Raw genomic sequence first — 14,170 nt, forward strand, 5'->3', positions numbered from 1 at the left:
TCTATAATGATTTTTGGTTGTCCAGATTTTGGGTTGTCACTGACAAAACCTGTTTCTTGGACTTCGGAAAGAAGTTTGCATTGTGGGTAATGGGAAGTCTGGTTGGGTGACGTTGATTAAAATTTGCGGCGATGACACGTGTACTTAGTTCACCTGACATAAAGATAATCTCAACATGTTCTATTTGAGATAATGTTGGGGAGCACCATACTGGGGTAGAGGGTTCCAATGTGGAGGATAGCCCAGAATAACAGGCAATAGAGCCCTGCGCGGGGTGGAATGTCAGTTCCCCCGATGGCACCAGCTGCCGTTAGGTCTGAAGAAATGCTCTCCTCAACCTGGGATATGGCTAGCACAGTCAGGATAGTTTGTTGGCCTGGTTTACACCCCTTACTCTACAATCACACTATCGCCCACATGTAATGAGGAAAAATCACTGTGTTAACATGAGAATGACTGACGTTATGTTAAAATGAAGCACACAGTGGTTTCTCTGGGGAAATTATCTGTCAGTTTGATATATCACACACCTACATTCCCATCAAATAAATTAGGGTTGAATCTAAGATGGCGGCACTTAAAACGGCCGTCATGTTGATAACATGGCCTAACATGGCTAAATTGCATTATCATTTGTTTTTATTCTACATGGATGTTTCCACAGTTTGGAGATACACTTGTGTGTATATTTATATATATATATATATATATATATATATATATATATATATATTGTGAAGGGATCTGTTTGGGATCGCCTTTGTTGGGGTGATAGTTCTTTCTCAGGTTCTCAGGAGAGCTCCCCTTATTTTTCACCTTGTACCCACATATATCAATCATATTCACATGACATCACAAATTGTTACATTTCTAGACATAACCCAGACATTCACAGACATGAACCTCTTACATGCTGCAGCTGTGCAATACACATAACTAGTGATAAGACAATTTGCACAGAGCATCCACAGTGAAGACATGACATTTAAGACAATTATGGAGGGGCCAGATATAGGTATTTCGGGCCACTACATAAATATGTTAGTGGTGGCATTTATTGCGACTATAATAAAGGCACTGACTGTGTCTATCAAGTGCATGTGCATCCATTTGTATGCATGTGTATAATCATTCAGTCCTTGCTATAATAATTGCAGGGGTAACTTTAAAAGAAAGCTGTCACCTTCTATAAGCACAATAGACTAAGTTATGGTATTGGTCCTGCTGAGTCCAGAGTGTAATTTTTATACTTACCAGTCTTCCCGTTTGCCTGGGAAGGTAGAGCTTTGTCAATCAGTATGACTCTTTTCATTCTGTCCATGTGTGTGAACTCCCATAGAGAACACTGGAGTACGCTCGCACAGACAGAATAAAAAGAATACTATTGATTGACAGAGCGCCAACTTCTTGGGTGACAGCGCAGGAAGGGGGAGCCAAGCAAGTATAAAAATTACACCCTGGACTCAGTGGCACCAGTCCTATAAGCACCATAACTTAGATTATAGTGCTTATAGGAGGTGGCAGGCTCCCTTTAAACCATTCCATTATGGGGGCATCCCCTCCAACATATGAAATGTGTAACATACTCAACTTGCTGGGTAAACACTCTTCAGTCATTTGTGTTGGGGAAGTGAGATAGTTCACAGCTTTGTATTTAACAGATAATAACAAGAAACAACTACTTTTAACCTTCCATACCGCAGAATCCATTTCTTCTCTCACCCAACCTATAGGCTGGGTTCGGAGGAGTCCAGGGATGTAGCTTTTATACTCAAAAAGCTCTATGTTCCCATTCTGTCACCCATGGAGGCCAGCACCAGCAGACTCATCTCTGCAGCTGTGCATGTACGCTCCCATAGAGTAAAAAGTGCGCAAGCGCAGCCTGTAGAGATGATTCCGCTGTGCATGAACACACAATGTCCTTTACGGCAGCTGCAGAGATGAAACCACTGGTGCCAACATGGGTGACAGTGTGGGAACAGAGAGTTGGGGTGAGTATAAAAACCACAACCCCAGACTCCTTTGGGGCCTGTCCGATGAGCACCATTAACTAAGTTACGGTGCTCATAGGATAGGTCCTCAGGAGGCTGGGGATGTGTTTTCATACTAGCATTAGTTGCGGATTTTGACACAGATCCATAAAAATTCACCCTTTCAATTGAAGGAGTGAAGTCCAATGCTGATCCATGTCAAAATCTGCATTAATTGTGCAGACTTTGAGGTGAGTTTTGAAGGGAATTTGGTGCAGATTTTCTATTGTGCAAAGTCGGCAACAAATCCGCTAACATGTGAAGTACCCTAAGGCCTTATGTCCATGGGAAAATTAAGAATTAAAATCCGGAGCGTTTTTCCTGCACGTGGATCCGCGCCCCATATGGATGCATTAGACACCCGCAGGTAGTTAAATACCTGCGGATGTCAGTTTTCCTTGCAGGTGCAGGTCCCCCGTGCAGGAAAAAATCCGGACATGCTCCATTTTCGTGCGGGTCTCCCGCGGGGACGGCTCCTGCAGGCTTCTATTGAAGCCTATGGAAGCCGTCCAGATCCGCGGGAGACCCGCTCCTGAATTAAACTCACCTGCTCCGGACAGTACGGGTCTTCCCTTCTTCGCGACCTGATCTTCCTTCTTCATGGCTGGATCTTCTTTCTTTGGCCCGGAGGATGTGCCGAGCACATCTGCCGGGCCGAAGAAAGAAGATCCGGCCGCGAAGAAGGGAAGACCCACACCGTCCGCAGCAGGTGAGTTTATTCTTATTTTAATGCCTCATGTCCGCGGGGCAGGAGGGACCCGCTACGGATTCTCCATGGAGAATCCGTAGCGGGCCTGATTTTCCCCGTGGACATGAGGCCTAAGAGTGTATAGATATGAACTAGTCCTTAGTATTTTTTATTAGTATTATTTAATAAGAGTTGACCACGAAGAATGTGGCAAATTAGAGTTAAGAATCAACTTAGTGAGGGGTGTTTTGGTGCTGCCCCTCCCCATCATTAAGGCACTTTTAGCCAACTACCTGCTCTAAATGTGTGTAAATTTGTGAAAATTTGGACATAAAATGATGAAGAAATTTTCAGGACATAAATTACTGTAAATTCATGCTTATTTTTCCTTAGGGGTTTTCATAGGCTAAATTTAAACTCCGATAAATGTTGTCTCCATTCTCTCTTTGTATTAGCACTCTTGTAGGAATTCATGCCTGTAATCTGGGGAAAGCAATATATAATTAACTGCTTGCTAAACCCCCAGTATTTATCAGTAAAGCATATTAATTCAGATATTTATTAGTGGAGCGTTCAGCAGTTTGCTAAGTGTGTATACAAACACGCTTTCTCTGGGGTATAGTATACAGAAAACAGCGTGCTTGCCAACATGGCATGAAAATGAGACACTGTTGTAATACATTTCTATTGCTCTTTCAATTTTCAGCCTTAATAAGAGATGCCATGTTATGAAACAAATTATATACTGTTTACCACGCACAACATGGAAGAGGTGATAACACTGACTCACAAAATACTTTGTATCTATAAAGTTTACATTATGCATACTCAATGTAGCATTGAAGAGGTCATCTCACTAAGGCCTCCTGTTCACGGGCCATTGTTCGTTGCGTTACCCGCAGCGATAATCCAGCTACGGGTAAAGCAATGAACGTTTTCCATAGTGTTGCTATGGAAAGTGCAGCCGTGGCTTCCACGAGCAGAGAGTCATAGCGATTCCCCGCTCGGGGGATCTAAATCGCGGCATGCCGCGATTCTCCGTGGTGAGCCTATCTGTCAGATAGGCTCACCACAGAGAACCAACAGCTCTCCCCCCTGCTCCCCCACGGGAGCATGAAGGAGAGTTGTTAATGGCCCCTATACAAAATTAGGGAAAGGTCATCCAAACCTATCAACTGTCGTATGTATATGGGGCCTCCTCACTTACCCCTATCAGATGATGTCAGGGTAAAAAAAAGATCAGGGACATTGAACTTTGATGCCTGATCCTTTTGCTCTTCCTGGAAATAAGCTGTTATCAGAGGAGTCTAGCTATGGTTTTCTCCATACTGCCCATGAAAACCTAATGGATATTCGAGTGTACTTTATATGGGGAAGTTGGGAGAAATACCAGTCGCATTAGCAAGCATTCAGCCAACAGACATTGAAGGTGTATGGGCACCTTAAGTATGAGTGGCTCCCACTCTGCTGGACTTTACTCATGCATGACTTTGTGTGATGACACCTTTAAAGGGGAATTCATACCTACGAATATTATGGCATATTGTTAAGATATGCCATAATATTCAGAACTGTGGGGATCTGTTCCTTGTGTAACAGGTGTGGAATATGATTCAGTTTATGGAAAGCCTTCACACAGGTTTATGGAAAAAAATAACTCTTTACTCAAAGTTGAATAATGAAGTTGATAGACCAGTTGGTGACAGGTGTGGTCATTGAGGGTAGGCATATTTACCCTAGATTCCTCACCTATATGAGATAATAGGGAGTGTCCACCTGCTGGCTAATTAATCCAGGGGGTGGATATTTAAGGCCCACTTGAGGTGTTCAATCTAGGAGAGACAGGAATGCTGCTCTGTGTGAGCTATGGACTGTGAGCAAGGTTGCAAAAAGCCTTGTTTTCTGTAAGCTGGAAGGGAAAAGCTCTTGAGTGGATAGATAGGGAAATTACCGTATAGTTAGTGCCGGACAGGCTAGACTTTGATTTTGTACCTGTAATTTTGCATTTCTGTTTATGAATCGCAGCCTGATACAATAAAGTTAAACTGCTAACTGCATGTATTTTGGAAAAGACACGTGACATAGTAACATAGTATGTAAGGCCGAATGAAGACAATGTCCATCTAGTCCAGCCTGTCTATCCTCCTGTGTTGTTGATCCAGAGGAAGGCAAAAAAAACCAAGATCAAAAGCCAATTAGCCCTTTTGGGGGAAAAATTCCTTCCCGACTCCCTAATGGCAATCAGACTAATCCCTGGATCAACCCCTAATAGTTCCTACCTGCCTGTATACCCGGATTAACAATTAACCTAAGATTTATATCCTGTAATATCCTTCCACTCCAGAAAGACATCAAGTCCGCTTTTAAACTCCTCTATGGATTTTGCCATCACCACGTCCTCGGGCAGAGAGTTCCACAGTCTCACTGCTCTTACAGTAAACCCCCTTTCTGTGTTGGTGATGAAACCCACTTTCCTCTAATCGTAGCGGATGTCCTCTTGTTACCGTCGCGGTCCTGGGTGTAAACAGATCCTGGGAGAGATCCTTGTATTGTCCCCTCATGTATTTATACATAGTTATTTGGTCGCCCCTTAGCCGTCTTTTTTCTAGAGTAAATAATCCCAATTTTGATAGCCTCTTTGGGTATTCCAGTCCCTTCATTCCGTTTATTAGTTTATTTGCCTTTCTTTGAACCCCCTCCAGCGCTGCAACATCTTTCCTGAGCACCGGTGACCAAAACTGTACGCAGTATTCCATGTGAAGCCTGACAAGTGCCTTATATAGTGGGAGGATAATGTTCTCGTCCCTCGACCCTATACCTCTTTTAATGCACCCCAAGACTTTATTAGCTTTTGCAGCAGCTGACTGGGATTGGTTACTCCAGTTTAGTCTGCAATCCACTAGTACCCCCAGGTCTTTTTCCATATCACTTTTCCCTAGCAGTACCCCATTTAGTGTATATTGGTGACATCCGTTTCTCCTGCCCATGTGCATAACCTTACATTTTTCAAGATTGAACTTCTTTTGTCATTTTTCTGCCCAAGCCCCCAGCTTATCTAGGTCCGTTTGTAGCCGTACATTGTCCTCAGTTGCATTGATTATATTGTATAATTTTGTGTCATCTGCAAATATTGATATTTTACTGTGCAACCCCTCTATCAGGTCGTTAATAAATATATTGAACAGAATGGGGCCCAATACTGAACCCTGTGGCACCCCGCTAGTGACGGTGGCCCAATCAGAGAACGAACCTTTTATTACCACACTCCGCTTTCTATCATTGAGCCAATTCTTTACCCAGATACACACATTTTCACCCAATCCGAGCTGTCTCATTTTATGTATTAACCTATTATGCGGCACGGTGTCAAATGCTTTAGAGAAGTCCAGATATACGAGATCAATAGACTCTCCCAGGTCCAGCCTAGAGCTTACTTCATCGTAGAAGCTGATCAGATTGGTCTCACATGATCGACCCTTCATGAACCCATGCTGGTGAGGAGTTATTCCGTTGTTTTCCTTTAGGCACTCTTCGATGGCGTCTCTCAGAAACCCCTCAAATATTTTCCCATTACTGAAGTGAGACTTACCGGCCTGTAGTTACCAGGCTCACTTTTGCTCCCCTTTTTGTAAATTGGAACCACGTTGGCAATGTGCCAATCCAATGGTACAACCCCGGTCTTGATAATATCCACAAATATTAGATATAGCTTCCACAAAGGAGATGCCAAACTAATGATGAGCAATTAGTGGAATAATCAGTTTGAGTCTGTGTCGGGACAATTTTACAAAAAAAACCTATTGTGAATAATTGATTCCAACGCCTATTACAGTCACTGGAAGTAAAAATCGGATTCACTAATTTGCCCTCCAGAAGGTCTCCAATGCAGCCAAAGCCCCCTAAATTGCATGGGAACACATCAGAGGAACACTGGTCAAAATAGTGTACAGTGGTGCATGGGTCAATCGTAGCACAGGAAAACAAAAGACGTCCTACATAGATCAAAAATTGCACCAAGGAAGACAGCAGGTATGGTGCTTATTTAAAAGCAGTGTCATAAGTTTTGCAAAAGACAAATTCTGCCAGGTGAACAGAACAGTCAAGCACGGACCTTCTCCAAGGAAAAGCTGTAGAGCGACAACTGTTTCATATGCTTTAGAAAATGTTCATATTTTGCATTTGGGGGGAAGTAGGAGAAGGAAACATGGTAAAAGCAGGAGAAGGAAAGCAGCAGCAACACCAACACCACCAGCAACAGCACCTTGAGGGCACAGTGTGGTCTTTGATGTAAATCTATGCTCAATCATGATGTGACTCCCGGAATTAAGCACCAAGCTCATAAGCTTATTCAAAATATATATGTGGTGACCAGAATCCATAGAGCGGTCAGATGGAAACAGCCCACCCCATCATTTAGAGAAGTGCAGAACAGGATCTCACAAATTGCCCTGTATGAGAGGCCACGTGCTATACAGTCTGACAGCCTAGAGAAATACGGGTGTTGTGGGGACCTTGGATTGAACTAGTCGATATCCCGGGCTTTAGACACAACCTACTCAACCTAAAATGATCCCGTTGACCAGATATTTGTGATTACCTACTGTTTGAGTCTACTGTAATTGAAGGACCAATGGGAAATGATGACCTGCGTTAGGGTTTGTTTTGTTTTTGTAGTTTTGATTTATATTCAGGATTATTATTAAACAATGCAAAGTTATGACAAGTATGAGAAAGTGTATGGCAAAAATTTTCAATATGTTAAAAAGCAAAGTGTTGTTATTCCTCTTGCTCAATACTGTACCCCCTGCGTGGGGAAAATTGATTGAATGAATTACATATGTATCAGATTTTGTATTTCAATAAAATCTTTTGAAACTAAAAATTACTAGCATGCTAACTAATTAGTGGAATCTGCCATGGGGGTGCAGAAGTCAGGTGAAACCTATGCCTGGTTCATTTTTAAAAATATCAGGTGATCCACATTATCTATGGACAGGTGGATGTGTCTGTCAGTTATCACACCCCTAGCTGTGCCGAACACCCTTTCTGATAGCACACTGGCAGCGGGGCAGGCAAGCACCTCTAAAGCATGTTGTGCAAGCTCTGGCCATTCATGCAGCTTAGACACTTAGAAGTCAAAGAGGCCAATGCCATGTCTGAGTATATCCTTGTGGAAGCTGTCATACTCTTGGACTATCATGGATAAGTGCTGCCTGTGACCGTCAGTCCTACCCTGTACTTTTACTGCAGACTGCGACAGGCTCAAAACACTGTGCCACAAGTAAATCGCAGCGATATCGCATCAGAGGTCTGTGCAATATCACTGCATTTTCTTGCTGCGATATCTCAATTTTGTGTCGCTACAAAGTCGCACGATTTTGTAGCGCTCTTTTGCCAGGATTGTTTTTAGAGGGGGACTTGAAACATAAGCCCTACTCCAAAAATAATTCCTTGCTGCATAAAAAAACTAATACATCACTTAAGAAGTGCTGTCAACTCCATCTCGTCTTCTCTTAGGTCCCCGGCACTTGTCTTCAGGCATCTCTTCCTGGTCAAGGATTTGAAAATCCCTGCCTCCAGTAAGCACTGCTCCTGATTGGCTCTGAAGCACTGCAGCTCAGACAATCAGAGCCAGAGCTCGATGAACCAATTACAGCCATTCATTGAAAGCAGAAAGAGATGCCTGAAGACAAGTGCCAGGAACCTGAGAGAAGACACAGTGGAGCTGGCAGCCCTAGTACTTTTGAGGTTACTGATAGGGGCCATGATTACTATTGGGGCCACTGAGAGGGGGCACTAGTACTATGGGGGCCACTGAAAGCGGGCACTATTACTACTGGGGCTACTGAGAGATGTTATTATTACTACTGGGACCACTGAAAGGGGACACTTAATAATGGGGTCACTGACAGGCTTTCTGTGGAACTGCTTCAGATGTCTAAAGGCTACAATTCACAGGAAATCGGTGGCAAATCCACATCAAAATCTGTATGTAAGACATGTAGATTCTTTAGCATATTTGTCTGTAGCTTAATAAACTGCATTGCATGTGATTCCACTCTATTACAAGAGATATACCATCACTCCCTGTAGTGTAGATGAGCCAATGGCAGCTGGCTTTGCAATCACGGGCTCGCTGGACTGCGCTGGTTCAACTGCCCCCTCCTCAGACTTGCCTCTGCAGGCCTGCACAATGCCGCTGAGTATAGCGCTAGTTCAGGTTCAGGCCACACCGGGTCCACCAGAGGTCAAGTTAGAAGCAAGGTTCAGCTGCAAGGACTGCACCAGAGAGTTTGGGGAAATGTTTGATAACCAGATCAGCAAGCCATGATGCAACTGCTAAACCATTTATTGTAACCAAGTAGTTCTTAAACAACACAGAATGCCAACTTGTGGCTACTGATTACCCAAAATACATCAGAAGGAATGGAACCACTGGAGCTATCAACTGTAAGAATGTCTTGTACTCAACAGTCTCTTTCAACCAGACTCATAGGGTAGGGCTTCTTCCAGCTTCTCATTGGCGAAACAATCCGTGGGACCAAATGCACAAATGCTATTTTGCGTTGCTCCGCGGAGAGACTCGGACACGCCATGCCCGACTCACTCACTTTTGTTCCTCCGCTCCTAGAAGTTCTCACTCCTCTGATCCCACCCCACTTTAAGGACACAATACACATTCTACATCAACAATCTCAATATTAAAAGATACGAATTTCCACCCTTTGCAATGGTGGGAGAATACTTTCAAGGTGACATGATGAATTCTACACTAGCAAGTGTTCCGGATTATCAGACAGGTCCAGAAAAATATAACGTTTAGGCCAGTTTCACATCTGCCCTGGAACCTCCGGCCGGAGGTTCTATTAGAGATCCAGCTCAAAATACAGGAAGAAAGAATGCTGCATACAGCGTTTTTTCTTCCGTCCAAAAGCTGGGCAGTTGGGCAGAAAGCGGACGTACACCATCATAGTCAATGGGGTCTGTCCGGTGCTGTTTGGTTCCGTCCAGAGACGGAGCCATTCAGCTGCAGGGATTTTCCTTTCCTGCTCCCTGAATGGAGCAGGAAAATGAAACCCTGAGTGCAGATGTGAAACCAAACCACCCTTACTTCTACAACTCATCCAGGAAGAAAGTAAATTTTCGCATAAAACATTCTCCACTCACTAAATCTGAGATTTCAGATTCTCTTATTCTTCCTTGAAGTGTTCCGGTCTATTATGATTTTTGACTAGGATGCCAAATGAAAGGAATTTTGCTTTATTTTCAATGCAACTTCTCTTATTTATCTGAAGCTGCCTGGATAATATTAACATTATCCACATTCATTTTCCTGTATTGATAATATACATCCGTCATAAGGAAATTAATTATTGATACGTAATATATTATTAAAACAAGGTTGTATTATTCTCAAATTAATTTGATTTCCAGCGGCATGGGAATATTATAATAATTACAGACATAAATTTCAGAGTAGCAATGAACAGATGAGAGGGGGATGGTGCCATGAAATTCATTATCGCCACTTGAACCTAGTTGTTCTCCAACTGGTGCAGAGGTGGCTTCTTTCCTGCCTTTATTCTGACAGCATACACACACACACACTCTTCTCCCCCACTGATGTTCACATCCATTGCACAGAACTGCTCGCTCATCCACAATTCACCATATAAATTGGTCTTCGTAAGGACAGCTCAGCTCTTTCCTCCTGAGTGTGAAGCATGCAGCTCGCAGCAGCACCACTGCACTTTCTCTTAATTATAGCAGCGAGCAGCAGGTGGAGGGAGTCCTGGGATACAGGGATGCTCTGAAGGACAAAGCCGCCTGCTGGATACACAGCTCTCTTAAGAAGGGACCAGCATCTTTTCTGATTCTTTCACTTATGCTTTGAAAGAACAGAATCCAAGAAACCTTGAAAAAGCAAGTAAATGGAGCACAATCATATCTACAACAGCTCTCTCCTGTCTCACAAGTATGGCTGTGGATTGGGATATGTACCTGTCATCTACTACAGTCTCTTGCTTTGTCTAGGATTACCAGGTAAGGGCATATTTTATAATTTAATGATGTGAAAAAAAAATTCTGGTGTGTACGGTTCAGAGCCATAGTAACTGTGTAACACTTTGTGCTGTGATATATAATATCTGCAAGAACATCTGCATCTGGAGGAGGTCGTAAAAGACACCAAGTAACATCTGTATAGAAAATGAATCAATGTATCATTCTCAGACATGTAGTTAGTTGCATTAATATTATCAGCATGTTCTTATCGGTGTATTTCAAGGCTTCTTTAAAATAAGCCTTTAAGGGTTTTCGACATAGCAAGCTCAAGAGCAAGGGGATCCCATTCTCTGATTTAGTGCAAGCTAGTATCACTCTCCATGAAAATGAATGGAAGTTTTTGAAGCCAACTTAGTTGTCCGACCTTCGCATAGTTGCTTGACCCACAAATCCAACTAACGTCATTAAAGTTTTTCATTAATAGGATAATGAGGGTCAGGGTATTTCTTCTGGAACCTCAGAAACAGCTTGTTTAATTCAGTTTGTACTTGATTAGTGTTAATTTTCATTTAGATGGTTTTGACCCTAATTCTCAGTTTTATTACCATCCCTAATGAAACATAGTATTTAGAGCTGCAACCACTGGGGTCAACATGTGGAGGGCCCAAGAGCCTCATGTGGCTCCTGGGCTACTGAGCAGGTGGGGAAGCACTGCTTAAGCATAATAAGCTAGCAATATATAAAAGTATCTCCATTTATTTTAGGTATGGAAATGTAAAGATGGCACTAAAGCATCTAAAATAAGAAAATCTGGAGCTGAGCTGCTTTTTATATGGTTTGCAGATGGGTTAAATTAATTTTTGCTACCGTCATAACTTGAAGATTAAAAATCAAGCCCTACACTTTTACTCTGTTCAATTTTCTGCTTCCTTGCTCTGTAAGAGATTATGGAGATGAATCAAGAAAACACTAATGCTAACCTTCTCCTATAGAGAAGTAATTTAAGCAGTCTCATGGAGAATCCATAGCGAGCATGCTCTTGATTGCCCTGCGCTTGCTCATGTCTTTCACGGTATATTGATCATTTTACACACGGTCTTAAGTTTATCCCTATCTCAGAGATCTACTAAGATATGGATTGCTTAAGAATTGAGTCAGTAAACTCTAAAAATCTTGAGGAAATTAGCTAAAACATGTCAGGTCAACGATATCTATCGCATAAGTTTGCCCCTTAGATTTGTATCGTAGTCTCTTGTCAAAAATTATTGACTAGAGAACCAGGTCAAGTTAAGCAATGCTATTTAAATTCATGCTTCGCGGGCTTGTTTGTACCTTCACCCCCTTTCTCCAGGAATGAGGGCCCTTCTTCATACATAGGTCTAGTGTAATTGGTTTGGATGATTGACTAAAGGCATATGTAAAGATATGTCCAACCACTTTAAGTGGCTTTCTCCATGCTGTGGGGGAATTCTTTTCAAGTGTAGAAACTCATTAATGGTTTGCTGACTTTGCTTTTACCATTGCTTAGGATATTATTTTATAATCTAAACTATGGATGATGTAACTGTATGTGAGATATCAGAATATTTGGACTTTGACTCTCAACCTAAGCATCTACTGTATTATGTACAAGTCTACCATATGGGCTTTTTTGATTATTCCAACTTTTGCCTGTCCAATCACACTTATTTCTATGGCCAATTCTTAACCCCATTGTTTGCAAATACTGCAGTTCCTTTAGAGGAGAAAACTCCTGAAAAGGTTCTTGCCAACCAAGAGCAAAGTGGGTCAGATCATCCAGGACAGGACTCTCTCTCTCCTATTTCAGTTTGCCATTAAGTGCCTGGTAACTACTGTACTCACACTTCCAGTCCAAGCAAGCAAGAAAGATACTATTCACCTAAGGACATACCATATATGAAACTGCAGGTAGTCAGCATTGCAAACACTAACATTACAGATCTGAAGCAAAACTATCTGAACTACAGTTAGGATTTTCCATACAACATTCATGAGTTCCACCATGGTAATCCACATACTGTGCTGTATTTCACTCACAAATAGCTAATAAGTCCTTTTCACTGCCCTCCACCACTGTTACTGATGATCTATGCAAGTAAACCAAGGAATATACAGTATCTAAAAAATTAACTCTACCAACATAGTTCTGTACCGATTCCTCAGTTGTAAGGCTTTGGTCATGTTTGTGTTAATAAGGTCCTCTGGGGTTCCCATCTGTAGCTTTTGCAGTCAAAAAATACTGGGGCAATCAGAATTTGCCAATATGCATTTAAAAATGTATCCAATCTAGCTGTCATTGCCCTGTTATAACATGAGTTCATCAGGCCAGTATGGGCAGTGCCTTAAAGGGGTTGTCCTACTTAAAAAAAAGGTTAATGGCTGTCCATGCAATAAAACAACAAAAGAAGCCATAGTCACCTCTTTTCTCCCCATGGGAAACAGCAAAATGGCTTTTGCGGCACTTTCAGTCTGTACTGATAGCAGAAGTCAGATGACTGCTGCAGCCAATCAGAGGCTGAAGCATCACTCTTCTGAACTCCTGGCATCAGGGCACCCAGGATGTAAACGTTGATGCTAGGAGACGGATGCTGCAGCCTCTGATTGAGCGTAACAGTCTCCTGACTTCCACTGGGAGCTGTTTTGCTGTTTCGCAGGGAGAGGGTGGAAGGAAATAGGTATGGCTTCCTTGGTGTTTAATTGCATGGCCAGCTGCTCAAAAAATTAAAGTCAGTCAACCCCTTTAAAACGTACCCCTGAAGCTTGAAAGTGGAGGTTGTGCATCCACACCATCACGCCATTCACTTCAATGGGAAGTGTTGGAGATAAAACAAGTTCAAGCACTGAGAAATCTCTTGTGGTCACATTCACTTCAATGAAACCGCCAGTGATTGTCAGCTGTTTGAACTCAGCCATGTCCAGCAATTCCATTGAAGTTTATGGTGTGGTCACTGATGTAACAATTTTGAGACTCACCGGAAGTGATTTGTCTGGATCGGTGGGGATTCCAGCAGTTGGACCCCACCAATCAGCAAGTTATCCCCTATCCTGTAATACCCTGTGGCTAGAGGATAACTTGCCAAAATGGGAATACCCATTTAGGTTGACCATACACATTAAATGTATATCTTCTGAACCCTTTGATTTCAGTTGGACCGGCCAATTATCTAATATGTATGAGAGACTCCTAACTCTCTGGTGATGACAGATGCGGTGAGAGATACAGTAAGAGTTAGGGAGTGGGATTTCAACTTGTCCAATCATTTTCTTTTTGGGGAGATAAGCTGCCCTTCTCTACAGTCAGAACACCTGGTACACTCGGCTTTTGTATATGGAAGGGTTGGGATAGATAGCTGTTGGCTGGCCAAGCATTCAGTCAACTATATAAGGTGTATGACCATCCTTAGGAAATATTCACAAAGAGCAGTCA

The 14,170-nt window shown here is 42.5% G+C and overlaps 1 protein-coding gene across 1 annotated transcript in view; it reads left to right on the forward strand.

Moving 5' to 3' along the window:
* The first annotated feature begins 10,633 nt into the window (after window positions 1–10,633).
* The window catches only part of GPR139 (G protein-coupled receptor 139), a 78,439-nt gene continuing 74,902 nt past the window's right edge, over window positions 10,634–14,170 (forward strand). The window contains exon 1 of the mRNA XM_066577496.1: window positions 10,634–10,761. Coding sequence (XP_066433593.1) covers window positions 10,650–10,761 — 112 coding nt within the window. The 5' untranslated portion in view covers window positions 10,634–10,649. The remainder of the gene's footprint in view (window positions 10,762–14,170) is intronic.

Source organism: Eleutherodactylus coqui, chromosome 8 (assembly GCF_035609145.1).
Source record: "Eleutherodactylus coqui strain aEleCoq1 chromosome 8, aEleCoq1.hap1, whole genome shotgun sequence".
In the NCBI taxonomy this organism is placed as follows: domain Eukaryota; kingdom Metazoa; phylum Chordata; class Amphibia; order Anura; family Eleutherodactylidae; genus Eleutherodactylus; species Eleutherodactylus coqui.